This window comes from Passer montanus, unplaced genomic scaffold, assembly GCF_014805655.1.
Source record: "Passer montanus isolate IOZ18808 unplaced genomic scaffold, ASM1480565v1 scaffold15, whole genome shotgun sequence".
Lineage (NCBI taxonomy): Eukaryota > Metazoa > Chordata > Aves > Passeriformes > Passeridae > Passer > Passer montanus.
In genome coordinates this window covers 8,603,833-8,630,007 of record NW_024362051.1, presented here as the reverse complement: position 1 = coordinate 8,630,007, position 26,175 = coordinate 8,603,833, and the positions used below count along the sequence as shown (strand labels likewise).

The 26,175-nt window shown below is 54.1% G+C and overlaps 2 protein-coding genes across 7 annotated transcripts; one reads left to right on the top strand and one right to left on the bottom strand.

Moving 5' to 3' along the window:
• Positions 1-779: 779 nt before the first annotated feature.
• CD74 (CD74 molecule) lies at positions 780-4,748 on the top strand. Of its 2 annotated transcripts, XM_039701374.1 has the most exons (9): positions 780-925; positions 2,037-2,212; positions 2,334-2,425; positions 2,514-2,567; positions 2,749-2,844; positions 3,077-3,167; positions 3,513-3,701; positions 3,959-4,051; positions 4,155-4,748. In XM_039701374.1, the coding sequence occupies exons 1-9, from the start codon at positions 855-857 to the stop codon at positions 4,160-4,162; spliced, it is 870 nt and encodes a 289-aa protein (XP_039557308.1). In that variant the 5' UTR covers positions 780-854; the 3' UTR covers positions 4,163-4,748. The 2 variants fall into 2 exon arrangements, with proteins under 2 accessions (XP_039557308.1, XP_039557309.1); XM_039701375.1 differs by lacking the exon at positions 3,513-3,701 and having other exon boundaries at positions 4,155-4,735.
• A 255-nt stretch (positions 4,749-5,003) lies between these two features.
• TCOF1 (treacle ribosome biogenesis factor 1) lies at positions 5,004-24,796 on the bottom strand. Of its 5 annotated transcripts, none has more exons than XM_039701370.1 (18): positions 24,666-24,796; positions 24,080-24,135; positions 21,304-21,446; positions 20,481-20,587; positions 19,857-20,205; positions 18,949-19,034; positions 18,269-18,490; positions 17,413-17,682; positions 13,414-13,588; positions 13,128-13,270; positions 11,156-11,329; positions 10,522-10,753; positions 10,207-10,295; positions 9,281-9,509; positions 7,699-8,289; positions 6,536-6,633; positions 6,001-6,037; positions 5,004-5,550 (listed from the first exon to the last, which is right to left on the bottom strand). In XM_039701370.1, exons 1-17 carry the CDS (start codon positions 24,774-24,776, stop codon positions 6,005-6,007), a joined length of 3,108 nt encoding a protein of 1,035 aa, XP_039557304.1. In that variant the 5' UTR covers positions 24,777-24,796; the 3' UTR covers positions 5,004-5,550; positions 6,001-6,004. The 5 variants fall into 5 exon arrangements, with proteins under 5 accessions (XP_039557304.1, XP_039557307.1, XP_039557303.1 ...); XM_039701373.1 differs by having other exon boundaries at positions 6,001-6,034; XM_039701369.1 differs by having other exon boundaries at positions 5,004-6,037.
• Positions 24,797-26,175: the final 1,379 nt, after the last annotated feature.

The following is a 26,175-nucleotide window of genomic DNA, read 5'->3' as shown; positions in this document are numbered from 1 at the left end:
TATGGGGTGCATGGCTGCTCCTGCCCATGTGGGGCTCTGGGGGGCTGGAGGCCCTCACTGCCCCACTCCCACTGGTGCTTTGGGATCGCTCACATCTAGGGGCTGTTCCTCCTCGCTTGGCTTTGGGGGTTCAGCCCCTGGAAGCTGCTGCAGGCAAAGCAGAGGGTAATGGTGGCAGGAAGGAGGGCTTGAAAGCCCTTGATCCTTTAGCCACCACCCCCTCAGCCCGACAAGTGCTGGCCAAAAACCCCACACAGGGAGGGTCCAGAGTGCCCCTCAAGGAGGGCTTGAGCCCAAGTGCAGCTTTTCCTCCCCAGGGAGGAGGGTGTACCCTGGCACTGTGCCCCCACAGAAGGTCCTGCTCAGCTTTTGGTCGGGGGGTCCTCCCCATGGTGTCCCACCCCCCTGTCCCAGCTCTGCACCCCACTTCCTTCCTCACGTTTCCTCCACCGCCACCTCCCTTTTCTCACCTCCTGCCCCCCCAGGGGTACCAGAGCCTCCGGACCCATGGCACCGGTGTCACCAGCTGGGCACGGTGACCTGTCTCACCTCCTGCCCCCCCAGGGGTACCAGAGCCTCCGGACCCATGGCACGGTGACCTCCTGGTGGCGTGGGGCGGGCAGTGAAGCCCCACTGAGCGGCCGTGGAGCTCACGGCTGTGTCCAGCATCATTTCTGAACTGGAGACCTCTGGAGCAAAGGTCTGCCTGACAACGAGTGATGCAAGTGCCAGCAGCCAATAGGAGTTTTTTTTTTGCTTCCCCCCCTCGGGGGTCAGGGCGGGGTGGGGACCCGAGGGTATTTCCAGAAGCCACCCTCGGGGTGCTCATTGTCTTCGGGGAGCCCAGCGGAGCCATGGCTGAGGAGCAGCGGGACCTCATCTCCGACCGCGGCAGCGGCGTGCTCAGTGTTGGGGACACGCAGAGGTGCCACTGCTGGGGACACGGGGATGGGGCACACGGGGAGGGCGAAGTGGGCACAGTGGGGTCGTGGAGCAGGGGGGTATGGCGTGGTTGTGGGATGCAAGGGGGTACAGTCGGGTCAAGGGGGCACAGAGCGACTGTGGGGCAGGAGATGAGCGCAGGCTGTGGGAATGGGGCACGGTGGAGCCAAGAGGGCCATGGAAGGGTCTGTGCGGCAGGGCAGGGGCACGGGGAGCCTTGGCACGGGGGGAGCTGGGTGGCTGTGGATGGGAGGCGTGGGGCGGCAGGGGGAAGGGGACACGGGGCGGCTGTGGGACGGGGGATTGGGTGGCTGTGGCACTGGGAGGGCACGGGTGGCAGCGGGATCAAAGGGGTCACCGCGCTTTGGACAAGGCATGGCGGTGGGGCGGGCGGGCTCCCAGGGTGGGGCACGGAGCCATGGCTCCAAGCTTTGGGGGGAACAGCGAGGCTGTGGGACAGGCAGGATGACGGCGTGGCCGTGGGGCAGGAGCGGACCCTGCACCCAAATGGCTTCACGGGGCTGCCCCGCCATGTCCGAACTCGCCCCTATGGCCCCACCCCAACAGGGGGACACCCCGCCCAAAACTTGCAGCCAATGGGAAGGCCTGGAGCTGTGACGTCACCAGTCGCCAGGCAGACGCCCGCGCGGCGCGTCCCGCTCGGGCCTTGTCCCTGGGGACAAGTGACGGGGTGGCCAGCGGGGCAGGGGCCGGCACTGCCTTTAAAAATTAAGTGCAGTCCGACATCCCCTGAGTCGTGTCCTCTGCCCCATGGACCAGCGAGATCGCAAGTGGCTTCATGGTCCCGCAAAAGGCGGTGCCCAGGGTGATGCTGTCCCCAAACCCCCCTGGCAGTGCATGTCACAGGCCCTTCGCTCCCCTCCCGTGTCCCCACGTCCCCCGCCCCCACGGTGGGTTTCGCTTCCCGGTGTGGAGGGGTGCTGAGGTTTCACTTCTGCTCTCTGCAGCGGGGGAATTTGCATTTGTGTGGCTGCAAACCCCCGCCACAGGAGTGTCTGGGGCCGGCAGGGGGTGACAGCAAGATGTCACCTCCTGCTCCGGCGTGCGGCTGACCCGCTGTCCCTGTGCCGCAGGTCCGCGCTGGGGCGCAAAGCCGCCTTCTCCACGCTCTCCATCCTGGTGGCCCTGCTCATCGCCGGCCAGGCTGTCACCATCTACTACGTGTACCAGCAGAGCGGGCAGATCAGCAAGCTGACCAAGACCTCCCAGAACCTGCAGCTGGAGGCTCTGCAGAGGAAGCTGCCTGCCAGTCAGTACCCCATGGGCACCAGAGCGCTGGGAGGTGCAGGGGGAGAAGGGAGGAATCCCTCCAGGACCCTCCTGGACCACCCAACCCGCTGGGTCCCCTCACAGCTCTCCTTCCTTGGCAGATGCCAAGCCAGTGAATAAGATGAAGATGGCCAAGGCAAACACACCTCTGGTCATGAGTGTCCTGCATCCTGCATCCTTTGAGGACCTTTCGGTAAGAGAAGTCCACCACTGCCTGGCACTCCTGGTGCCCTCAGGCCTTGCTGCCGTGCTCACACTGCCCCTTTGCCTTTTCTCTTGAGGTCAATCCCCCTGCTAGCAACAAAACCGAGGACATAGTGAAGCACCTGCTGCTGGTAAGGCCCCCTGCTCCCCCCACCCCACAGCTGCCTCCTGCACTGCTCTGGGGTCTCGGGGTGCTCAGAGCTGCTGGGAGCTCTGACCCCCTGCAGCATCTGTCTGGCTGATTCCAGCAGAATCCAACCCCCACCCCACACCTTGTCTTTCCTTGCCCTCACTGTGGTGGTTGCTCTACAGCAAGCAGACCCCAGCAGGAAGTTCCCAGAGCTGAACAACAACCTGATGGACAACTTGAAGCACCTGAGAAGCACCATGAATCATATGGACTGGAAGGTCAGTGCTTGTCACTGCCATCCTGTCCCACCTGCCTTGTGTCCAGGAGTGCTTTGGGAAGGGACATTTATCAGGATAAACCACGTCTGGCTTTAGCCAGGCTTGGGCTGCTCCCGCCCAAAGGAAGGGGATGGTGTTCACCACCTTCCTATCCAAGCTAGAGCTCATGACATGGCTCCCCTGGGGTGAACTCCCCCCTTGCCCATTAATGTGCTGGGCCCTCTCATTGCAGGCCTTCGAGTCCTGGATGCACAAGTGGCTGCTGTTTGGTCTGGCCAACAACCCCAAGTCTGAGGACCGCAAGACAATCCCAGCAGAGAAAGGTACTGGGGATGGGACTGCTGAGCTGGGGACAGTCAGGGAGGTGTTGGCGTGGGACATCTCACAAGGCTCCCAGCCCTCCCTCCAGTCATGGACCTATTTGTTCTGTGGGGAGCCCCTGTTTTGTGGCTGTTAGGACATCACAGAACATCTCTGCCTGTAGGGTGTTTGGGGTGAACAAAAGGCTAGAGCCCCACCCCAAATCCTCCACTCCTGGTTAGGCCAAGATCCTCAGAAACTGAGCAGGGGCTTGTTCACCTTTAACTGTTTCTGGAGAGAATCTCCTGCTGAGGGGAAGGGCCTGGTGGCATGTCCCCTCTGTGTCCCCTCTGTTTCTGTTGCCCTAGTGCAAACTAAGTGCCAAGCAGAGGCCACTTTTGGGGATGATCAGCTGGGCCGCTTCCGCCCCCAGTGCGATGAGAACGGCGACTACCTGCCCAAGCAGTGCCATTTCTCCACCGGCTTCTGCTGGTGCTGCTACAAAAACGGCACCAAGATTGAGGGCACTGCCACCCGGGGAAAGCTGGACTGCCCCGGTAGGTTGCCAGGAGGGGACGGACAGGAAGGAGTGCATGGACTGCTTGGGAGTAGGGAGGAGAGCATCCAGGCTTCAGGGAGCACCCCTCACCCATCCAGTGCCAGTGTGTCAGGGCTGTAAGGGACCCCAACACTCCCCTGGAGCTGAGGTGTGCAGTCAGGGTTTCCATGAGCCCCCCGCTGCCCTCAGAGGGATGGGGGTGGGTGATGGGGCAGCCCCAGGGCCCAGCAGCCACATCCTGCCCTCCCTTTGCAGGCACTGCTGCTCCCAGTGCTGCTGCTAGCACCGCAGATCCAGAGGAGATGATCTTCTCTGGGGTGGACATGCTCAAGCTGAACCCAAGCAAAGGTGAGTGCCCAAGTGTCCCCAGAGTCCTGGGGACTGCTGGAGAGGGGTTTTGGGAAGTCCTTGAGCTGTTTTTTACTGACTACCTCCTCTTGTTCCCCCACAGAAGAGTAGAAGAGGATGCCAGCAGTTGCCTTCAGCATCCCTGCTCCTTCAGCTCCTGCCTTATTTTTAATTTTTCTGCTCTTACATTGCTTTTCCAAGGCAGTTAACAGTGGGCATCCCTGGGCACCCTTCCCCTACTGCAGAACATCAGCCAGGGCTGAGCTGCCACCACCATCAGAGTCCCCTCAGAGGGTGGGTAGAGCAGGCTGGAAGATTATTTCAACCACCTCAGATCCATAAATCCTGTTCTCTTTGGCTCGACCTCCAACAGCACCCAGGCAGCAGTGCAGCTCACCCCTGCTGAAGAACTTAAGCTTCCTTAGACTGAACAAATATTAAAAGCAGCAAAATAACCCCCACCAGCTTCTTAACTGATCCCTGTAGGCTGGAGCCCTGTTAGGTTCCTGGAGTTAATGGGTTTTTATTGTGGAGTGCTCGGATTTGTACACAGAGATTCGCCTACAGCCTCAGCAGTGGGTAACCATGGGCAGAGGGGCTCCTGATCTTCCTGAATATATCTAATTGTTCCTTTATAAATGATCTCACAAGCTAATAATCTCAAATAAACTTTTGAATAAGAAAGCCTTGTAAGCAACTCCAGCAGACCTTCGTGTGCTGTTTGCAGCTGTCATAAAGAAATGAAACTTAACAAAAAAGAGATAAAGAAAAACCTCTGCAGGCACTTGGACAGCTGCATCTCCAGCCAGGACTGGCCGTGTTCCTTGTCCCATGCCTGGCCCATCCCTTGTTTGATCTCACTGCTACCCAGACAGGCAGACACTGGGCTCTGCTCTCCCACCCACAACATCCTCCAGAGACAGCCCTGGCCTCCCCCGAAAGCAGCTGAAGAAAAATCTGTTTGTTGTTTTTTTTATTTTGTATTTCATAAAAAAAAAACAACAACAAAAACAACACAAAAACTGATTCTGCCTTGGCTGAAAACAGCTGCTGGACACAACTGTTCAGTGCAACTTCAGGGACATGATAATCACCGCTGTCAGTGTTAGAATAAAAAGGAAACCCAAGAGCTTTCTCTGTAGTAGCAAAAGGACTGACACCACAAGTCACAGGAGGAGAGGAAAAAAGATAAAAGTTTTTCTCAAAAATATAGCTCTGTGGTAAGAGAAAGGGATGGCTGGGTGTCAGCAAAGGGAAAAGCAGTTTATGATCTGCTCTGGTCAAACTGCCTCCCCCCATTCCATTTGGAGGGACTATAAACACATCTCTGGGCCTCAGCAGGGCAGGAGGAGGCAGAAAGTTACACAACTGTTCTAAAAGTCACAGTTAAAAGAAATTATAAATTATTGTTTTTTAAAAAGCTGGAATTCTCCAGGTGAGCTTCCTTTTCCTCTCTTCTGATCTTCACCCATAAATCTTTAATCACAGGAATGCGGTACCTTTGGGGAGAGGAGTTAAAAGTTAGGGATGGGGAGGAGGAGAGCAGCCTTACAGCTGAGCAGAGCGTGGGCAAAGGCATCTGGTCCACTTCCAGGTGGCTACAACATCACCATCTAATTCCCATCACTTTTCCAAGCTCCCTGGGGTCAGCAGGGACAGACAGACACTGCCAGAGGCCACTCATCTCTGCTGGTGACAGAGGTCAGCAACACCCAGGCTGGACATCTCAGCAGCTACAGAGTTGAGGTCAGACACATCCAGAGAAGCCAGCACATGGCTGCACGACATTCCTCACACTGCTCCACTCCCTGGCCCTCTGATCCAAGGCCAGGCTGGCTCAGGGAGCTCTTAGAGGGCACTTTGTCTTCCCAAAAGTGGCCAGGAGTTCTGAACGTGGCCAAGGTTACGCCGCTCAGGGTACCAGTGGCCCATCCCCACAGGCCATGTACCTTCTCACAATCCTTCAGGCTCAGCTCCTTTCTTCTTCTAAAACAGAAAGGGGAAAAAACACATCAGTATCATTTGCACCACAGACATGAAGGACCCAGCAAAGCCAGAGAGGCTTCATGGACATGTCCCTGTAGAGGTGGCAGCCACCACAAGGAACACCCTGTAGTCTCCCTCTGTCACCCCTTCCAGCCCCTGGGATGGCATGCAGAAGTCCACCAAGCCCTCAGGAACCCCAGCTTCTACTGAGAATGAGATGAGCAGGCAGCTGGAGAGCAGCACTTACTCCACAGACAGGACTAAGTCCTTTGCCACCAAAAGGGTCCCTGGGTTTGACCACTCCAGGGAAAGGAATCTCCTAGGGCAGCAACACAGGAACAAGCCCTTTGAGTCACTCTAACCCCAGCCAAAGGTCAGGGTGGCTTTAGGCTGGCCACAGTGAACTGCAGGCTGCCCTGCACTGCCAGCAAGGCCACGACATGGCTCTGTTCCTTCTCCAGCTGGGATGAGCACCACAGCCCAGGGTGTGACACATACCTTCTTCTTCTTCTTGTGAACCTCAGCAGAGCCATCTGCTACAGGTGCCCCTTCCAAAGATGCTTTTTTGCTCTTCTTTTCTTTTCCAGTCTTCTTTTCTAGGAGTGGGAAAGAAAAGCCAACTGAGAGAGGGACTCTGGTATTGTCAGCCTCTAAAAGGGAGCACAGGCTGATAGGAGCATCTCCAGTAAGATTCTGATCACGTCCAAACCTGAGCAAGATTTCCAGAGCAGGAATTGGGTGAAGGCAGAGCTCTACCCACAGACAGCTGCACCCAGGGGTGTTTCCCTAATACCCCTGAGCCAGAGCAGCTTGATCCCACCATCTGTGCACACCCATGGCTGGAATTACATAGAATTTCCTTCTTTCCACCTCCTGCTGCCCACCTGCTCCAAGGAACTGCTTCAGGGCTGGAGTAGATGGGCACATGCCAGAAATGAGAGCCAGGAGAGCTGCTGAAACAGGGTGGACACGAGGTCCAGCTCAGCACAACTGCTCAAGAGGCTCCACTCATCCCTGGCAAACAGCTCACATGGGGACAATTGACAAGTCTGTCCCCTCCAAAAATAAGGGCTGAGTTTCAGCAGAACAGAACACCATCAGACCTGGCCCAGTCATTTCACATCCCCTCTCCCCATTTTTCTTTAAAGCCCACCAGACCCAGCACAAAACCAGCTCTGATTTGCAAATACAGGCTGCACTGTAAAGAAAAAAAATGGCCTTTGGATTAGGGCAGAAAGCAGACCACTACAGAACAAGAAGCTGTAGAAGGGTCCAAAGTGACAGGACAAGAGGAAATAGCCTCACGTTGAGTCAGGGCGAGTTTAAGTTGAATATTAGGAAAAAATTCTTCACTAAAAGGGTTGTTAAACACTAGAACAGGCTGTCCAGGGCAGCAGTGTGGTCACCAACCTTGGAGGCATTTAAAGGATGTGTAGATATGGTATGTGATGACATGGTTTGGGGATGGGCCTCAGTTAATGGTTGGACTTGATGATCTTAAGAGACCTTTTTCAAGCCACGTGACTGATTCCATGAGGAAAGCAGCCAAGCAGGAAGCCAATGGGAAAGTGGGTCCTATTTGCAAGGCCCTGCACCACAGGCTGAAAGTGCATCAGCTGCAAGAACCTATTGCAAACTGGGCCCCAAGTGTAGATGCTTACTTTTAGCTGCTTTTTTCTTTTCCTTGCTGCCTGCCACCTTCTCCAGGTCACCATCTGCTTTCTTCTTTTTCTTTTTGGGTACTTCTTCACTAGCTTGCCCTTTCCGTTTCTTCTCCTTGGGCTGCCCCACAGCCCCATCCTCTCCTGCCAGCTTCCGCTTCTGAGACGTTTTCTGCTTCTTGTTCTCTTTGTCTTTGCTCTTGGATGTTTTCACAGCCTTGTCTGCTGTGGAGGATGGTTTCTTTTTCTCCTTTTCTTTTTTCTCCTTTTTCTCCTTTTCTTTTTTGTCCTTTTTCTTCTTCTTCTTCACTTCCAAGCCCTCTACTGTCTGCACTGCAGGGACTTCTGCAGCAGTGGAGACCTCAGTTTCAATCCCTGAGCTTGGCTGCTGTGGCTGTGGGATGGAGGGCAGGGCATGTGATGATGCTGGGGTCACTTGTACCCCTGTTACCCCAACATTGTTCTCTTTCATTGCCAGGGTTTTCTTCAGTGAGGAAGCTTTGAGGCTGGCATGACCTGGCTCTGTTTTTCCTGCCACCTTCTCTTTGTTGGAGGCTCCTGTAGCTTCCTGCCCTGAAGTGGGGTTGTTTTCTGCAGAAACAGACAAAAACAGAGACGACAACTCAGGGAGCATTCATTACACAGACTAGTCACAGGAGAATGGAAATATGCATTTGAAGAGGAGCATCCAGTTCTTCTCCCCAAAAAAAAGTTCTCCCTAAACTTGTTGGCATGTGTAGCAGAGTCAGAGAAAGATGCCTCAGCCTGAAGTGGGTGACAACTGCCACAAGAGCTCTGGGTGTTTGACAAGATGGGTGAGCGCAGATTGAGCAGGTCTTCCCCAAGCCACCATCCCCAATAAGCTGGGGACTTCCCAAGGTGGTGGGGGTCTCCACACTGCCTCCTGCAATCACCACCAATGGCCAAGCCCAGAGCCCCATGGCCCTCTTGAGCCCCTGTATCAATAGCTCTGACCTCCTCAACAGCCCTTTGCACAATTTCATGATGTGCCCAAGGGACCAACAGACCCATCTGAACTTCTAGAGCAGGCCAGAGTTCATCTGAAGGTGATAGGGTCACACCAGAGCTAAAGCAGCTTCCAGCTCCAAGTTTTACAATTTGCCAACAAACCAGGGAAATTCTGTTTCTCCACAGGTCTCCTCACTTGCTTCCCCTTCTCTGCTCTCCAGACATGCAGCAGAGCCCACACAGCCCAAGGGGAGGTTTGAATACCAGCACTGTGCAGCACATGTTCTTCAGGCAGTGTTTGAACCGTCCACAGAAGCCAGCAATGCAGTGTGCACTGGCTCTGGGGAGAGCCCTACCTGCTCCTGTTAATTACTGTGGTTAAAGCACATCTTGGAAGAGGCAAAGGCACTGAGCCTTGGAGGCAGCCAGCACTAGCAGGGTGTTGAAGGCTGTGCTGTGGCCAGGGAAGCCAGCAGACGGCAGCAGTGCTCCATGCTGTGGTTCCACCATAGAGACACACTGGGAACAGGGCCTGTCCCAGTGCCACCCCCTGTGCCAGCACAGCTTTGCTCCAGGGCCAAGCAAACTCCCAACCCTGCCAAAGGAAACCCACCTGCTTTGTGGTTTGCAGCCACCTGGTTGTCATCTGTGTCGGAGTCGCTGCTGTCACTGCTGGAGCTGTTGGCCAGGGCTGTTTTCAGGGAGCCCTGGGCGAGGGAGTTTGCAGCACCCACAGCAGCATTCCCTGGCCTCACCACACCTCCAGGCTGGGGGGGAACCGTCTTTGGTGCCTGGGGTGTTACTGGGGTCTTGCAGACGACTGGGTAGCCTGTGAGGAGGGACTGAAACAGCACAGACACGCTGAGGAGTCACAGCAGGGCAGCCTCCCACACACCAGACACGCAGCTCTGTCTCTGCTGCTATTATCCTCATACTTCAAGTGAAGGGCCCACCTTTGGCCACCTGTGGAGCCAGCTCTGAGAGCGCAGGAGAGGAGCCAGCACTGACAGACACCAGCTGAGCTGACAGCCTCGAGAGCTGGCAGCCAGAGGTTCTCCTTTGTTCTCACCCAGCAAGGCAGGCTGGGGGAGGCTCCTGGCCATCAGCGTGGCCCACGCACACTTAATGCACTGCAGATGTGCTGCACGCCCTGCACGCCACTTACAAAGGGAATTTCATGTCTTGGACACGGCTTAAGTTACAAACTAAAGTGGGGGAAAAAAATCCCTGCTGCTATTGGCACTGTGCAGCAGTTCTGGTTTAACCCTTGCAAGGTACCACATCCTGCTGTCTCTTCTCCCAGGGAAGGCACCATGAACCCTGGACCCAAGGCCTGGCTGCCTGGGGAAGCATTTCAGGTTCAAAAGCTTCTCTCTCTCTGCAAAAAGGTCTTGCTCACACCACTGCAGTGGGGAACCCCCACTTCTCTGCTGGCAAACCCACCCAGCACCGTGTCTGCTATGGCTGAGAATTGTCTCTCAGTCCTATTTAGGAGCCAGCTGTAAGACCTGAGAGGATCCAGCTTGCTCAATACCATACCTGTGATGCTGCATCCTCCTCCTCCTCACTGGACTCTGAGGAGGAGCTGTGGGCTGGCAGGGTCCCTCCTGGTTTCTGCAGGGAGCCTGCTGGAAGAGCAGAGTTCCTCCTGTTAAACCACTGCTGCCTGGGGCTGAGCTCACCTTCCCAGCAAAGGCACTGCCACCAAAAGCCCTTCTGCCTCCAAAAGAAGGGGAGTGCTGTGCCAGGCTGGAGAGGAGGAATGCCTCTCCAACCACTGCCACCCTGTCATGGAGTAACAAACGGCTGTCCCCACCCCAGCAGCACCGAGAGCACCTTCAGGAGAGAACTGACCAGGCTGGGAAGGCTGCTTGGGTGCCTCCTCCTCGTCACTGTCAGAGGAACTGCTGCTGTCTGAGGTGTACCCTGCATGAGTGGGTGGCACGGCCTGGCTTGGCTGGGTGTCCTGTCCTGGCTGCAGGACTGGCTTCTTCGCCTTAGCAGTGGAACTTCCTGAGCTGGCAGTGTTGGCTGGAGGAGCTTTTCCCACAGGAACCGTTTGCTTTTGGATAGAAGCAGCAGGGACCTAGGGAGAGGGAGATGAAACAGATCTGGAAGGAGGAATAACTAACTGCTCACATCCATGAACTATAAGCAGCAGCCCAGAGTAGATGGGCTTGGAGCACCTTGGCCCTTCTTCAGCTGTACTGCTCCAGGTTGTGTCACAGTCAGCCCGAGCCAAGCAGACAACTGCTATCACAAAAGGAAAGAAGCAGCCAGCAGGGAACCAGGGACAGCAAAGGTACCAGGGCTACCCTCTGCTCCATCTCACAGCAGGATCATTGTGGTGAGGATAGGGCAGCCCCTCTGTCCCAGCTTCATGAACACATCCCTCAGCTGGGGACGTGGCACCAGCCCCAGACCCCCGCAGATCCATGTTCTCCCTCTCCCCAGGAAGGCTCCCCACCTTAGTCTCCTCCATCTTTACCTTTCCTGCCAGCAGGTTGTGCTCTGAGGCATCAGTGCTCGAGCTCTCAGACACTCTGCTCACTGCAGGGACAGCAGGGGTTTTTGTCCTCTTCCCTGAAGGCAGGCTGGCATTTGCCTTTGCAGCCACCATGCTCGAAACTGGAGTTACTTTGACATTCTGCTGGAACAGACTCTAGAAGAGATAAGAAAGAAAATCAGGGCAGAGCAAACTTGGAGGGAGAAGATACAGAGGCACACACCAATCCAGCACTAACTCCTAAGCCTTTCCATCATTTTCAGCACACCACCAAGACTTTCTGTTTTTTAATTCTCTCCTTTACAAACCAGTTCTGCCTCCCATGAGCCTCTGAGCATGGCCTCTGGCACAGCCAGGAGCAGAAATGAGGGCCAGGGCAGCACCCCAAAAGTGCCAAAAGCATTAGCTCAGAGCCCCCAAGGCACCTATCCTGAGGGCAGGCAGGGGAAATGTGCTGTGCTTGCAGGCTGTGAATCCCTACCCACTGCAGCACCAGCAAGTCTGCAGCTGTAAACCTTTGCAGAGGGGGCACTTGGACTTCCTGATGTCTTTTACACTCTAAAAATCACACACCAAGAGTTAATTGGCAACAGAGATAAACAAAGACCTCAACCACAGGGAAAATCTGCCTTCAGGTCCACAAGCCAAGAGATTAGGGGTCAAATTAACAAAAGCAATTTTGTTGCCTCACATTTAAAACCTCCCATCAAACATACCATAAGAGGGGTTAAAAATAGAAAGGCCAGGGGCATGGAAACCAGGCACTGAGGACAGGACCATGACACAAATGCCAGCAGAAGAGGGAGAAGGAGCCACGAAGGAGCACTCAGCCTCCTGGTTTGTGTTACAGACAGGCTACGTGAGCAGCTCTCCCCTGCAGATCTCTGACAAGCTGGGCCTTTGTGGGCTGACATTTCCCTCACACATCATCTGGCCTGGGGAAGGAAAAGGCCCCGCTCTGCCAGCCCAACGAGCTCTCGGCCCTCTCACACAAAGCTCAAGTTACAGCAACTGCATTATTTTATACAATCTCAGTAATATAAACATGCTTTACTCAAGGAATGCTCAGGATGGCAGACTGCCCATCAGCTGGAGGGAGACAGCCTTTCCACTGGCCACAGCCTCAGGCCAACATGGGGAAGGGTTTCCTGAGTGCTTATGATGTTCCCCTCCCAGCAAAGGCATGTGTGGGGTATGAAGTGTGCCTGGCCACCAAGCCCTGGGCTCAGAACACAGCCAGGCCACCACCATGTGGAACAGTAGCCATGTTCCTCAGTCAGTGGGGTTTCAGATGTGGTTTCTTGGGCTCAAACTGCAGCACAAGTGCAATCACCCCCAGGACAGCTTCACACCAAGGCAGCTCTGGCCCCAAGGAGCTCTGCCACAGCTTTGCAGGACTGGCATGGAGACAAAGAGACTCCAGTGTGAGAGCTGGGATCAGCTCCATGACACTCAGGGGTGCTCTCAGCACAGATATGGGGTCACCTTCCTTTCTCCAAAGCAGGGGCCTGGCTCCTCCAGCTGAAAGGCAGCAGAACTGCTGTGCTACCCTTCAGGGCAGATCTGCCCTCCTCCCAAGGCTTGTGGAAAACAAAACCAAAGAACTTCAGAGATCTGTGAGGAACCAGGCGGTGGGTTGCCTTGGAGCTGTGAGGATCTGGCTGCTTTTCCAGCCTAAATTCCTGGAGTGGAGCAGAGGGGACAGAGTCCCAGGGAAGGCCTGGGCTTGTGTGTCTACTCACGTTCCTGTCAAAGCACTCACACTGCAAGATTGCTGTGGCTGAGACGTGCACCCAGGGCTGGGGTCAGCCAGACCCATGGACACAGCTGAGAAAACCTAATCCAGCCAAAGGGAGGCTCCCCTGCACTGCTCACCCATGCACAACCACCACCTTCCAACTCCTGAGCGTGCAGCATTAAAGCCTACACAGCCAGGGGGTCAGCAGCTCCTCACCTGGGATGGGGGCACTATTTCATCCTCTGAATCTGACTCCTCACTGGAATCATCAGTGCTGCCCACAGCTGGAGGGGCTGTGGCTGGTGCTGCAGCCGGTGCCTTTTTCACGTTTGTTGGTTGGGGCACAGAATTGGTTTTCACTGCAGGAAAAGTGTAAGAGATTGTCACTGTGAGAAAGAATTGCTCTCTGTGGCTGTCCACAGAAGCTGCTCCATGTGCAGGGGAAAACATGAAACCCATAAGGATGCAGGTGAGGGATCCTGGCTACCACCAGGCAACTTACCAGCTGGTGGAGGCTGTCTCTGTGCTGCAGGAGACTCCTCTTCACTGTCAGACGAGTCACTGCTCCCACTTTCTGAAACCTGGCTTTTCAAGGTGCTGACCACTGCTTTTTCTGGCTGCACAGCTTTAGCAGCCTGGCTCAGGTTGGGAACAGGCTTGGGCTGGTCTGATAACCTCTTAACAAAAGAGAAACACAGGCCCAGAAATGCAGTATTAGTACAGGTGTTGTTTAGGAGTTTAAGTGCAGTTTCAGCTCAGGCTGGGTTTTATTTTACCCTAACAGAGCTGTTACTAACATTCTCACCATGCTTGGTGTGCTATGAGTGGAAGGGGCTTCAGCCACTGCCTGGGCTGAGCTGTGTGGATAGATCCCTCTGAATGTGGCAATTTCCTTCTCACAGAAAGCCCAAGCACATTTTACATGAGCATACAGGCTAATAGTGCTTGTAAGCTTCTAACAGCAATTCTTTCTTGAGACAGAGACACTGGCTGAGGACAGGAGAAGCACTGCAACCCCAAGACTCCCACTCCAAGGAAGCCATTTAAGCACAACCTAGCCACAGTTCAGGGAATCTGGAGCTGGGAAGCTTTGGGCCATGACAATTGCAACATTCGGAGACAGCATTGAAGCAGCTACAGCCCAGAGCTGCTAGAGAGCTCAGTGTAGCCACAGGGCTGACACAAGGGTTGGGAGCACAGGGCAGACAGAGTGTGACTCAACTTGGAAGCTGATTTGTCAACAGGTCTAAGAATTTAGAAATCTCCAGACAACAAAACACCTCTGACACTCACTTGGCTGCGTCTTTCTGCAGCACCTGTCAACACTCAGATGTTCCAGGACAGACCACAAGCCACTTTTCCTGCAGTGTCAGCACCAGGAAGCCACAGTCACCTGTGCCCCAGATACACAACTACCAGGTGAGACTCCCTCTTCCTGGCTCCTCTCCAAGGGCTGCAGATCCCCCCCCCTGCACACTGAAGGTCAGTGGTGGCAGAGGAGAGTGCTTGTGGAATGATGTGGGAATTTCCTCCCCTGCAGATACTCCCCAGGCTGGCAGCTCTGCACCTGCTCATTTACTCCACTCGTGGCTCATCTCCGGGCTGCTCTGCCAAGGAGTACGTGGTGTTTGCCAGGGCAGGCAGGCCCTGTGCACCCTGCATGTGATGCCAGCCTGCTTTGGTGCTCCATGAGGGATTCCTGCCCAGCTGCACCACCCCTGCTATGCTGTTAATGCAGTGATACCCCCACAGCCACAGCAGAGAGCACCAGCTCCTTTTGGGAAGACCAATCCTACTGTGCTTCCTGGCACAGCCCTGCCATGGGCTGCCATCGGGGCACTGCTTATCATCTCCAAGCCAAACACTAAACAGACAACAGCATCTGCATGTTTATCCCATTACAGAACAGCTCTCTGAGCGAGCCAAGCACATTTTGACTTGGTTAGAGAAACAGAAACCTCCACAAGTGCTTGGGGAGGGGGACCGCAAACCTCACTTCTCTGTTTTGTTTTGATACCAGTGAGTCACAATCTCCAGGAGAGAGGCCAGCTTTGCAATGCTGAAGAGACACAAGTACTTGAAGCAGTCAGAAGAATTCACACACACTGCTCTGAACGTGCTAACTCCTCTCTGCTGTTCTGAACACTGCTGTGCAAGGGAAGAGCTTACCAAGATCAGAGCCCACTGAGTTTTAAGCGCTTTATAGCAACGGTCTGGCTTCTCCCTCTATGTGGATGCACAGCACAAGGCTGCTCCATTTCCTAACTTAGCAATGGAGTGGGAAAGAGCTGCCATGTAGGGGCATCATAACACAGAAAGAACATAACAGAAACCACCATAAGGTTTACACAGCCTCAGAATTTCCTGGGAGGCAGCCAAGGTCCATCCATCCACATGAGACAGATGACAGTCTCAGGTGGGATCTGGCCAACAGCACAGCCAAGTTACACCCAGAGAGCAGGTAATGCAGGCAGAGAGCTCCTGACAGCTTGAGAGTCACAGGTACTGAAGTAACTCAGAGAGGAGGAAAATAACTCAAGAGGAAATCATTTTTCCTGCTCCCTCTCCAGCCCCCAAAGCAGGAGCTGCCTGTGGCTCAGTGAGTGTGATGACTCAGCTCCTGCACAACCCATCTGCCACTCGCTGGGTCCATTTGCATCCTGCAGCGCTGCATGACAAGAGGAGGAACAACACTGAGCCACGTGCTGGGAGCACGTTGTAAAATCACACTCCAGCACTGCCTGTACCAGCACTGGGACCAGCTCCTCAGCTGTGTCATGGCCCAGCCAAGGGGCAACTGCTACCTGCACAGGAGAGGGAACAGTGTTCAAGGAGGAAAAGAGACCCTCTGTCTCTTGGGAGATTTGGCCTCTCCCCACGCAGCCTGCAGTCCAAGATTAAAAGTTGCTGGCACAACTTCTGTCAGCACAACCCACGCGGGTTTTCCTGGGATGCTCAAGGAAGACACGGGTTCCCAACACATGGATGCACGTGTATCTCACGCCCACTCCTTGTAAACAGAAGCCAAAGCCTGTCTATAGAGGGCTCAAGTACCACCTTTGGCTCAAAACACTCAGGAAAGAAGCAGCAGAGTAAAATTAGCAGTTCCAAAAGAAAAGCAGCTCACAGCACCTTTAAGGTCAGACTGTCCCCCATCACCATCCCTTTCCCCCCCAAAATATGCAAACACCTTGTCAACTTCTTTTGACTAAATATTCCTGAGTCTTCAGGGGTAAACATACCAATTAAGCAGTTCAATTTAGGCATGATGTTCATTTTAATTGTGCTAATCCACCCCCACAGGGAAAGATGAAGCAGCTTCCAACGCTCTGTATCTGTTTGGATCTTGCACAGAAGCCAGAGGAAGTTGCAGGATACAGTAAGTCAGTGGTTAGCATATGCCCAAGTAGCAGATGGTAAGGAATGAGCTAAGAAGAGTTTGACTGGGAGGACAGGACTGTGGACACAGCTAAGCCCAATGGTTTATCTTCAGGCTTCACTCATAGTCCCTGCCTGTAGGCTACTAACATGGGAAGGAACAGCCTGTATAGCAAAAACAGAGCTCCCTCAATGACAAGCTCTTCCTTGCTGACTCTGGCTGTGGAGGGTAAATGTCAGGTTGCAAGAGGGAACATGCTGAAGTAGTTAAATCAGCAGGTAACACTTGCTGTTGAAAGCTTCACAGAATCAACATTGGAGAACACAAACCTACCCAGCATATAAACCCTGCTAAAATGGACAAATCTCGATCATGGCACAGCCATCAAATAGCTGCTCCTGTCACCTAGAGCTGAATCCTCACATATAATCAATCATGCAGGAAGAGAGCAGCACAGAGCTAACTGTGAGAGAAACATCCCCCTCCACCCACCTTAGCAGACCAAGGCTATGAAGACAAAAATGCAGAGCCTCTCTGGCTCCTGCCTGTCAATAGTCAAAGGACGTGTTGACAAAGAGCCTCCATGCAAGGACACGTGAGGCTCTACCCCCAGCTTCCCTTCCTCCCTTGCAGGCAGTAAGGCTGCATCTCCAAAAGACTGCTTATGGGCACTTTCTGAAGGCCCCTCCAGCTCAGACTTGAGGCAGAAGGTCTCAGTACAATGTGCCTTGGGTTGCTCTCAGGAAGGGATCTGCACCCCTTTGAGTTTAGCCACCTGAGCCCTTTGTGAGCTCCCAGTCCCTCTCCTTTGGTTTGAGAACTCTGACCAAACCCACACAGGAGAGCCAAGACCAAGACACCTGTGACCCTGCACACAAGGCCACTCCACAGGGGCAGGGCATGAATGAAGAGCAGGTATCAAACCATTTGCCTCCCACCTCCTCTGGTACAGCTGTGTGAGAAGAGTGAGGCTGTACTTGCCCCCAACTAGGAAGATCCTCCTCTCCGAGGGACTGAGAAACAAGGCACTCCTGGTGTTTCAAGATCAGTGGCAGCATTTAAGGGATAAACACTTGTCTTGCATACTCTATCCCCTGGCACAGTGCTGAATGCAGCACCTACCTTCTGGCTGATGGGCACAGGGGGGTCCTCCTCTTCACTGGCTGACGAGGCAGAGCTCTCTACTGGCTTTACACTTTCAGCAGGCTTCGTGGGAGCAGCAGTCCTTCCCAGTGAGGTTTTAACCTGCTTCAGCACTGTTGTTTTTGGTGCTGCCTTCCCTTGGGACAGGGGAAGTGTTTTTGCTGGAGCTGCTTTGACAGAGGATGACGCTGCTGGTGCAGGTTTCACTGGGGATGGGACGGCCTGGGAGGATTTTGGAGGTGGCTTTGTCTGGACAAGACATGAACAGGGTGAAATAAGGCAAATCCCACAGCAGCATAATTCATTTGCTCAGACTATAATGAAGGGAAAAAATTTCAGAACCCCCCCAGGAAAGGCAAACCCTGAAGGAAGATTAGTGACTGGCAGGACACGAGGAATTCTTTCATCTAGCTTTCTTCATCAGTCTGCTGCTACTAGCAGTCCCCCCCAGTGAGGTACAAGGCACCACTTTGCACTCTCCACAGTAGGGAAGCTGAGCTGCACCACAGTTTGACAAATTAGACACTATTTATTGCAATTTATACCTGAGAAGCAAATTCCACCATGATAATTTGCCTCTTCAGGTGGGAAAAGAATCACTGCTTTTTTTTTTTTTCTTTTAAAAGTACTGATGGATTTTTCTAAGAAAGGCACAATGGGTTGATTAAAGCTCCCAGCAAAGACATGGAGGTGCCTTTTAACACCTCACGCCTCCTTCCTCCCACCCCCACCATGACTTTGCTACACACTACATGCATTTACAAAATTTTCTTTTCACTGCAGTTCCTAGCCCTGAGAGGCATGCAAGGAGAGGGAGGATCTCAGAGACACGCACTTGGGTTCCCAATGGATGTTCATCTTCACTGTCTGAGGAGCTGCTGCTCTCTGATGTGTCATTGGGCTGTGCAGCCCCAGGAACTGCTGTTGATGCTGGTTTGGCCTGGCTTGTTGCCAGTGTTGTTTGCTTCACTGCATTCTTCTTCAGGGACACTGGAGCAGCAGATGCACTTTTCAGAGGTGCTGCATTAGACCGCACTGTTTTCACAGCTGGCTTGGCCTGGGCACAGGGGGAACAAAAGGGAACAGGAGAAGCAGGTAACACCTCGGAAGAAAACAGCTGAAAGCTCTAACTGCATGGAATCTGTTTTAAAGCCAGCTACCTTGTTAATTTTGACCAGCACAGGCTTTTTCAGACCCATGAGCTGTGGCATATCTGAAGCAAGTCACTTTCTCCATGGACTGCCTGACTATATCCATCAAATTGCATACTAATCACCTCCTACACATCCAAGGATCTCCCTCAGCCTCAGGCACCAGAAAAAACTGGAATAGAACAGTTGATGTCGGCAGGGTTTAGTGGGGCTCTCAGCCACATAGCTCTGGTCTTGGGTTTGGGGATCTCACACACCCAAGGTAAGGGATGCTGTCAGAATACAGCACTGCAGCATCTCCTCTCTTCTTCAAAAGAAGGGAAGCGATTTCCTAGGGACAAAGAATCCATGCTGGAGAGGTTACCTGGATGGCTGGAATTATCAGCTCCTCCTCAGAGGATGTGTCCTCACTTGATTCCTCACTGCTGCTCTCAGCCCCAGCTGCTGGCTCTGAAACACAAGTGAGATGTCACAGCTGCTGCCTGCTCTGAGCCCCAGAGCGTGATGCTAATGTGGCTTTTGAAGTCAGGGAAGCAAAACAAGCCACAGAGAGGGCTAGGGGGATTTGCAGGGAAGAGGACCTAGCCTTGCTGAAAACATCAATAGCCTGCTGGGAACAGCTTCTCCAGACAAATGCTGGCCCACAAACACCTTCCTTGAGAGCAGGCAGAGATGGGAAATGCTTCCTGGCCACCCTCTGACCCTATGGGGTGCTGCCCAGCCACACACAACTCCCTGCAGGGGCACCCAGCCTGGCTGGGCCTCCTCTGGATAAGAGCCAAGAAGAGGATCATTCCCAGAACTTCAATGATCTATTTCTCACCCTCCTCCTCCAACACACACAGACACACTTCAAAGCATTTAAAGATTTCCCTGAAGACTTCAAACCCCAAAACAAATCACTTTGCAATTGGGAATAAAGAGAAAACACTGGAGGGCCTTTCCATAAAGCTGAAAGTATCAGCAGCATTAGTACTGCACCTCCTCCGGACATGCTACACTGTTAGCCCCAAGCCCTGGGTATGTGCTGGGTGCTGCCAGACATCTTAGCACAGGATCTGCTGCTTGAAATGGGAGCAAGCACGTTGGATTCATCCCACGGAGCTCCAGAGCTGGCTGCTTTGCAATGTTCCAGCAGCCTCCCCAAGGAACAAGCATCACTCCGAGCTTTCCAGCAAGCGAGCTGAAAGGAACATGCTGAAGGCACGTCTCTGATCCAATCTGCAAGAGCTGGAGCTCACACACATCTACACCACCCTGCAGGCTCCTTACCCAATTTGGGGGCTGGGGCCTTCACAGCCGGCGTCTCCTCTTCCTCCTCGCTCTCGGACGAGGAGCTGCTGCTGCTGCTGGAACTCTCCGGTGCTTTGGTCGTTCCTGGTGCTTTGCTTTGTCCCACTTTGGCCACAGCTGCTGTGGCAGGTCCAGGCTTTGCAGGACCAGGCAGTTTCTGGGCCTTGGCTGGGGCTGCAGTTGCAGCTGGGGCATTGGGCTGCTGCTTGTTAGAGAGCACAGTTCTGTCAGCAGCAGAGAGCCCCTCTGCTCTGCCTGCTGGGGCAGCAGGTTTGGGAGGAGAATGCAGGGAGTTGGCAGCTTTGCCACCCACCACAGCTGCTGTCACCTATGGGAAATAAAGGAACTTAGAAAGGTACACACAGATGGGGAACTAAACTGGATACAATGTACCTGCAACAGTAATGTGGCAGCAAGGTAAGCCATAGAACTCTTCAAGGCAGCTTTTGGGGGACAGGTATCTAAGATAAGGCTATGGCAGCATAGAAGGGTCATTTAAACCTGATTTCCACCCCAGGACACAGTTCTACACATGCTGAGGAGTCTGGGACAGTCCTGGCCTCAGAGTATCACTAGCCTTCAAAGGCAGCAGCATTGCCTTACCGTCACTGCACCTTTCCCAGGCAGATCCTCCTCTTCCGACGAGGACTCATCTTCCTCACTGCTTTCTACATTCACTACCGAGTTGGTGGCCACAGAAAGGCTGGCTGCTGCACAGGAGAGAGCCACAGAGCAGCTGTGTGAGTGTGTTCCTCACACCAACAGGGTCTCTGGTTTGCAGGAGGGCCCCAGCAGCAGGGCAGGGTCCCACCTGCACACCTGACCCAAGACCATCACCACTGCTGTCCCTGTGACAGGCAAGAACTTTGCTCCTCCACCCCACCCCTCTCCCAGACACCAAGAAGGGAATCTTTAAAGATCTGCACTTTTCTAAAGGCTGGTCTACAGCAGATCAGACTGATCTGCCAAAATATGTCAGACACAAGTTTTTGTTAGACTCTGCAAGCCAACACCTCCCACATCAGCTGCACACAAGATCTGTCCCCACCTCAGACAGAGGCACTGGCCTTCCAGACCAACTATCAACACCTTCCCTGACCCATCAAACATGCCTGCCTTTGCTGGCCCAACACACACCTGGGACCAACTAGAAGGTGCTCCACAGTGGGCAGAAAGAGGTTCCCAAAGCTTCATCTGAGCAGCAACACCCATCCCTCCCCAATGAATCATAACAGGTTTTTTCTAGCTTCAGCAGACATCTGTGCTCCTCAGAAACTCCACATAAGAAGGGGGTGCTAAATTAGTTGTCCTATTTTTCAAATAGCCATCACTTTACAAGCATTTTCTCCAGCCAAGCAAGCTGGGATACTCCTACACAAGTCTCCAGCCCTACTTTGTTGACTTCAGGGAGATAAAAGGCTCCTACCATTTGCAGCTTTTGCCTTCTCTTTCTCATCCTCTTCTTTCTCTGAGCTCTCAGAGCTGCTCACGGGATCAGGAACTCTGATCTTTTCTGGGATTGCTGCCTCCTCATCACTCACAATTCTTCTCTTGGAATTTGGTGGAGTTCTGAGGGAAGACAATAGGTGTCAAAATGGGGGAAAATATCTTGAAGAAATTAGAATATAATTATTCATTTACTCTCAGCTCAGGCTCCAGCCTAAGAATAGGCAGTGTAATTTCTCTGCAGAGGAATTCCTAAGGGGGTGGGAAATACTTCTCTAACCTCCACGGGACATCTCCAGTCCTCAGTAAACTTCCAAGAGCAACATATTCCTGCAACACTCAGGAGAAATACTGAGCCTAGATGATTTTCCTGTGCCCTAGGCAGACTCCTTCTTACTTTAGCAGGGATAAAAACATACACAGGCAGGCAGGTGCTCAATAGAAGGCATCCTACAGAACAAATTCCTTTTCTAGGGGCTACAGCAACAACCTCAGAGTAAGTGCAGCCTCAGAGTTAGGGCACATATCCCCAAAATACCAAGTCCTGGTATTCCACAGGGCCAGGAGAAGCCAATCTAAAGGGCACAAAAGCCATTTGAACTGATGCTCCCAAGTCAAAAGGGCAGGAAAGCCAGGTTGCAGAGAGGATTAAGAAAGGAAGTGGCTGGACCTACAGAAGATGTGTTAGAAAAAGAGGAGGAAGAGGCTACATGAGTATTGAACACTTAAGCTGCTCAATTGGGTTAAAACATTAAGCTGGAGAAAGATTTCTCCAGGCTCTAAATCCTACCTGTACCAGAAGAGAAGATGTGGTTAAAGTTACCCATGTTTGCATTTGAGATTAAAGACAACACATCTGCTTTATTACAAGGGTAACACTGGGAACATGCTGCTGTGACTCACACATGCAATGCTTCTAAGCCCTAGGAGACACAGTTATCAGAAGCAAATACCCTCACTTCTGGGCCAGTTTAGCTCATTTTATTTGTTAATCTGTTTTAAAAACGAGATTAGTTTAACAATTTGATGAGTAGACTGTGCTTGGTGTCAGAGTGCTCTGGCAGCACAGCTGTAACAGCAAGTTTTGTGCAAGCAGGCAAAGCCAAAGGCATGTTTGCTCTTAGAAATTCCTGTAACCACTCCAATAATCCTTTTAATAAAGCAACAGGGCAGCCCCCACAGGCAGCTCTGATCCTGCAACCATCCTGGTCCAGTGGCAGCTGACAGCACAGCACAGACTGATGTGGGAATTTGTTGTGAGTGACCAGGAGCTCAGGGGTACCCTGCAAGGGGAAGGAATGGTGTCTGCCAGCACTGTCCCTGTGGCAGTCTGGAACATCTGAGGCTCCTAGGGCTGAGCTGGACCAGCTTTCCCCAGCTCCCAGGCACCCTCCCACCCCCTCTCTGCATCCTCCAAGTGTAAATGCAGCTCTGGAGGGAGGACACTTCTGGAACTGCAAATCTCAGCTTTAGGGTCACTCTGGAAAAGTTTCTGGAGAACAGCACCAGGGGTGGCCTTGGTGAGAAGGGCAAGAGCCACAGGGTAGATTAAGGAAGGACATTTTTGGGCTAAAAGCCTATGAGAGCAGGATGTGATAAAGACAGCTCAGTGACAGGAGCACTCCAGGATAAAGACACTGGCCAACACATCCAGGATACTGGCCAACACATCCCTCATTCTGACTCCCAAGCAGGCAGAACTCAGACAGACCAGGAATAACAGACGGCTTTGTGGGGCAGGACCAGGACAGAAGGGTGATTGAAGAAAGAGGAATTAAACCTGATGCAAGTGCCCTGCTGCCCCTCAGTTTAAAAGGACAGTGTCTGGGAGGGTTTCCTGCAGCAGGCAGGACAGCCAGCACGTGGGAAGGTCACCATCAGCACCCATGAGAGCAACAATCTGTGAGAGAGAGGAACTGCAAACCCATTTCTATGCTGCTACACCCTCACCTAGATCCAGCCCTTCTCCTGCTCAGCCATGGAGGACAAGAGCAAGGCACGAGGCACTGAGCAGAAAACACCTTTGAAAAAACACTTCCCAAGGCTGCTGGCACGGCCATGCTAAGGAGATCCTCACTCCAGAGCTCCCAGCCCCACAGATTCCCAGATAACCCAGCAGTGAGGCTGCCACAGCCTCTGCAGTGCTGCACTCAACACCCAAAGCACAGGGGGGGTGCAAACATCCCAGATGGGAAAGCCCCTCCTGCAGACCTTCAAAGGGGGGACAACGATGCAGGAAGGCGTTTGGAACATGTAAGGACTTGAAAGGACAGGCTGAAACCAAGAGATTTGCTCTGAGTCACATCAGCTGTGATCCATGCCAGGGTTTAAGTCCGTGTAAGAGCTCTGGCATTTCAGCACCTGCTCAGCTTCTCTGTTCTCGGGTCAGTAATCCTGCAAAGCACGTGGCTTTAAAGAGAAAGTGAAACAGCACAGGGAACAGATTTCTTGCAGTAAAGCATGACTCTGAGCTCCACAACACTCCAGCAGCAACCAGCACAAACAGCACCAGCTGCTCAAAACTAAAGTAACAACTTATCTCCAAGCTCAGGAAATTTTAGACCAGCATCATCCTGAACATCAGAAATGAATTGCTGTGAAACCAGAGGTTAGGAGAAAATCCTACTGAGCACAGTTATCATCAGAAATCCTCTGACAACGTGCAATTCCAACAAATAAAAATCACGCATGCCATGCAGCCTAGACATCAGCACAGTCTGGAATCTATTCCATACTCATTCCCTCCTGTGACTTACTTTTCCCAGTGGGTAAAGATGTCCTCGAGAGAGGCCGAGAGGGAAGGGAGCAATTTCTGTGAAAGCAGAGCAAACACCAGTGAAACACCGGCCCAAACGTGACCCAGGCTCGGGATGTGCCCGCAAGGCAGAAGCAGCGACCGCGGGGGCCCATCCAAGCCTCCCCAGGACAGCGGGACCGCGTCTCCGTGCACACACAGCGCCCGGTGAATCCCGGCACACGCCCGCCCCGCCGCACCCGGGGCCGCGTGTTTCCTCGCAGACTTCTTCCGGAGCAGCACGTGTGCGGGGAGCAGCAGCCCCCGGCACGGGAGGCTCTACCGGGCGGGCTGCCGGCTTTCTCCCGGCCGGCTCGGGCACCGGGAGCTCCCGCTGGGTGCCGGGACGCCACGTGCGTGCAGCACGGACCTGCGGGCCGGCGTGCAGCCACGGGCCCGTGGTGAGCCCGGCACCCACGTGGCGCTCCCTTGGCCGGTGAGGGCGCGGAGCGGGACCGGGCCCTGCGGCCCCGCCGAGGCCCGCGCTCCGGGACCGGGCCCCCTCCCCGCGCTGCCTCTCCCGCGGGCCGGGCCCGGCCGCGCGTTACCTGGCCGCTCTGCGCCTGCAGCTCCCGGGCGGCCCGCGCGAAGCCGCCGCGCAGCAGGTGCTGGTGGATGAGGGCGAGCAGCTCCCGCCCGCCGCCGCCGTCGGCGGCCATGGCGCGGCCCGCGTGCCGCGCCGGAGAGACGCCACTTCCGCTTCCGCCGCGAGGCCCCATGGGAAACGTAGTGCCGGGAGTGTCCGGGGAGTACCACTGGAGGGGGGGGCGGTTTGTCACCTCAGGGGGGTCGGACCGGCCTGGGGGAAAGGGGGAGAAGGAAGGAGGAGATGACCCCAAGGGGTCTCTCATGCCCCGGTGGGAGATGGGGAGAACGGAAGGGCGGGGGTGGTTCGCCCCCTGAGGGTCTCTCCCAGCCGCTGGGCTGGGGACGGGGACAGAGAGGAGCGGGGTCCCTGCACGGCGGGCCCGCATGGCGGGGCACGGTGGGCAGGGAAAGGGCGGCTCCAGGCGGCTGCCTCCACCGCCCTGCAGCGGGATGGAGAGCAGGGAAAGCGGGGAACTCACCCCATGGCCCGGCCGGGCCCTCACGGCCCTGGGCGGGCGGGGCAAGGACGGGCCGCCCACAGCGGGGCTGCTGCGGCAGCGCCATGTGCAATGCTAATTTATTATATATATATAATTAATGTGTAATGCTATTTCAGAGCCCTTTCCCGTTACATTCATCCAAAGTGCTCTGAAGGCCAATCCTCAGAGCTGGTTCAGCGCTGAGTGGACTTTGAGCTGCTCAGAAGGGGCACCCTGGCGTTTGTGGGGCTTAAATAAGCAAAGGGCCGGAGGGAAGAAGCTGCTCGTGATGCAGGGCAGCTGTTGGAGAGGGGCCTGTGAGCACCCCTCACCCCCTGCTGACACTTTCCAGGGAAAATCTGGCTCCCATCACTTTGGCAGGGGTTTATTTTTGGAAGGTTTAATAATGTCCGTGGTGCGCCTGCCGCTCATTCAAAATACAGACCCTGTATTTGTATTCATGGGCAGGATTAAATATAAAACTGGCCTGGCTCCAGCTGGCTCCGGCACCGAACGTCTTTGACACCAGCGTGGTCCAAGGCTGTAAAGGCAGGTCCAGGTGGCAGTTTTACAGCTCCTGTGAATGAAGTGCAGACCTGGACAGCCCTTCCTGGGTCTGACCTCCCCCTGCCCCAGTGGTCACTGCAGCATGGCACAAAGTGGCCTCAGCACACACCGTGGTGGGGTGGCTGGACCACGAGCTGTCCCAGCACGGCTCTGGCTGCTCTCAGGTGTCCTGAGGCACAAAGTCTCAGCTGGTGGGCTGGTTTGTGGGCCTGCCTGGAGAGGAGAAGCCAGATGAAGCCTCCCAGGGCAGAGAGGAGAGAAGGGTGTCTCCTGGGGAGGCTGTGGATGGGGCTGAGTGGACAGAGGCAGCCTAAGGGTGCTGTTCATGTCCTCTGAAAGTCAGGCTGGGGGCAGAGTGAGCCCCTGGAGCCCAAAAAGAGCTCTGTCTTTTTCATATCTCTGCAGGGATGTGGATGAACAGCTC

Bases quoted from the DNA above. Each gene is read 5' to 3' on its own strand.
- TCOF1 (XM_039701369.1), bottom strand. From the start codon at position 24,776: ATGGCCGCCGACGGCGGCGGCGGGCGGGAGCTGCTCGCCCTCATCCAC. The intron at 6,634-7,698 runs GTAAGCATCTAC...TCCCACTCCTAG, and splicing joins AAAGAAAAAAGCAGCTAAAA to AAAAGAAGACTGGAAAAGAA. The intron at 6,038-6,535 runs GTATGTGTCACA...TTTCTGTTTTAG, and splicing joins TTCACAAGAAGAAGAAGAAG to AAGAAGAAAGGAGCTGAGCC.
- CD74 (XM_039701374.1), top strand. From the start codon at position 855: ATGGCTGAGGAGCAGCGGGACCTCATCTCCGACCGCGGCAGCGGCGTG. The intron at 2,213-2,333 runs GTCAGTACCCCA...CTTCCTTGGCAG, and splicing joins GCAGAGGAAGCTGCCTGCCA to ATGCCAAGCCAGTGAATAAG. The intron at 3,168-3,512 runs GTACTGGGGATG...CTGTTGCCCTAG, and splicing joins GACAATCCCAGCAGAGAAAG to TGCAAACTAAGTGCCAAGCA.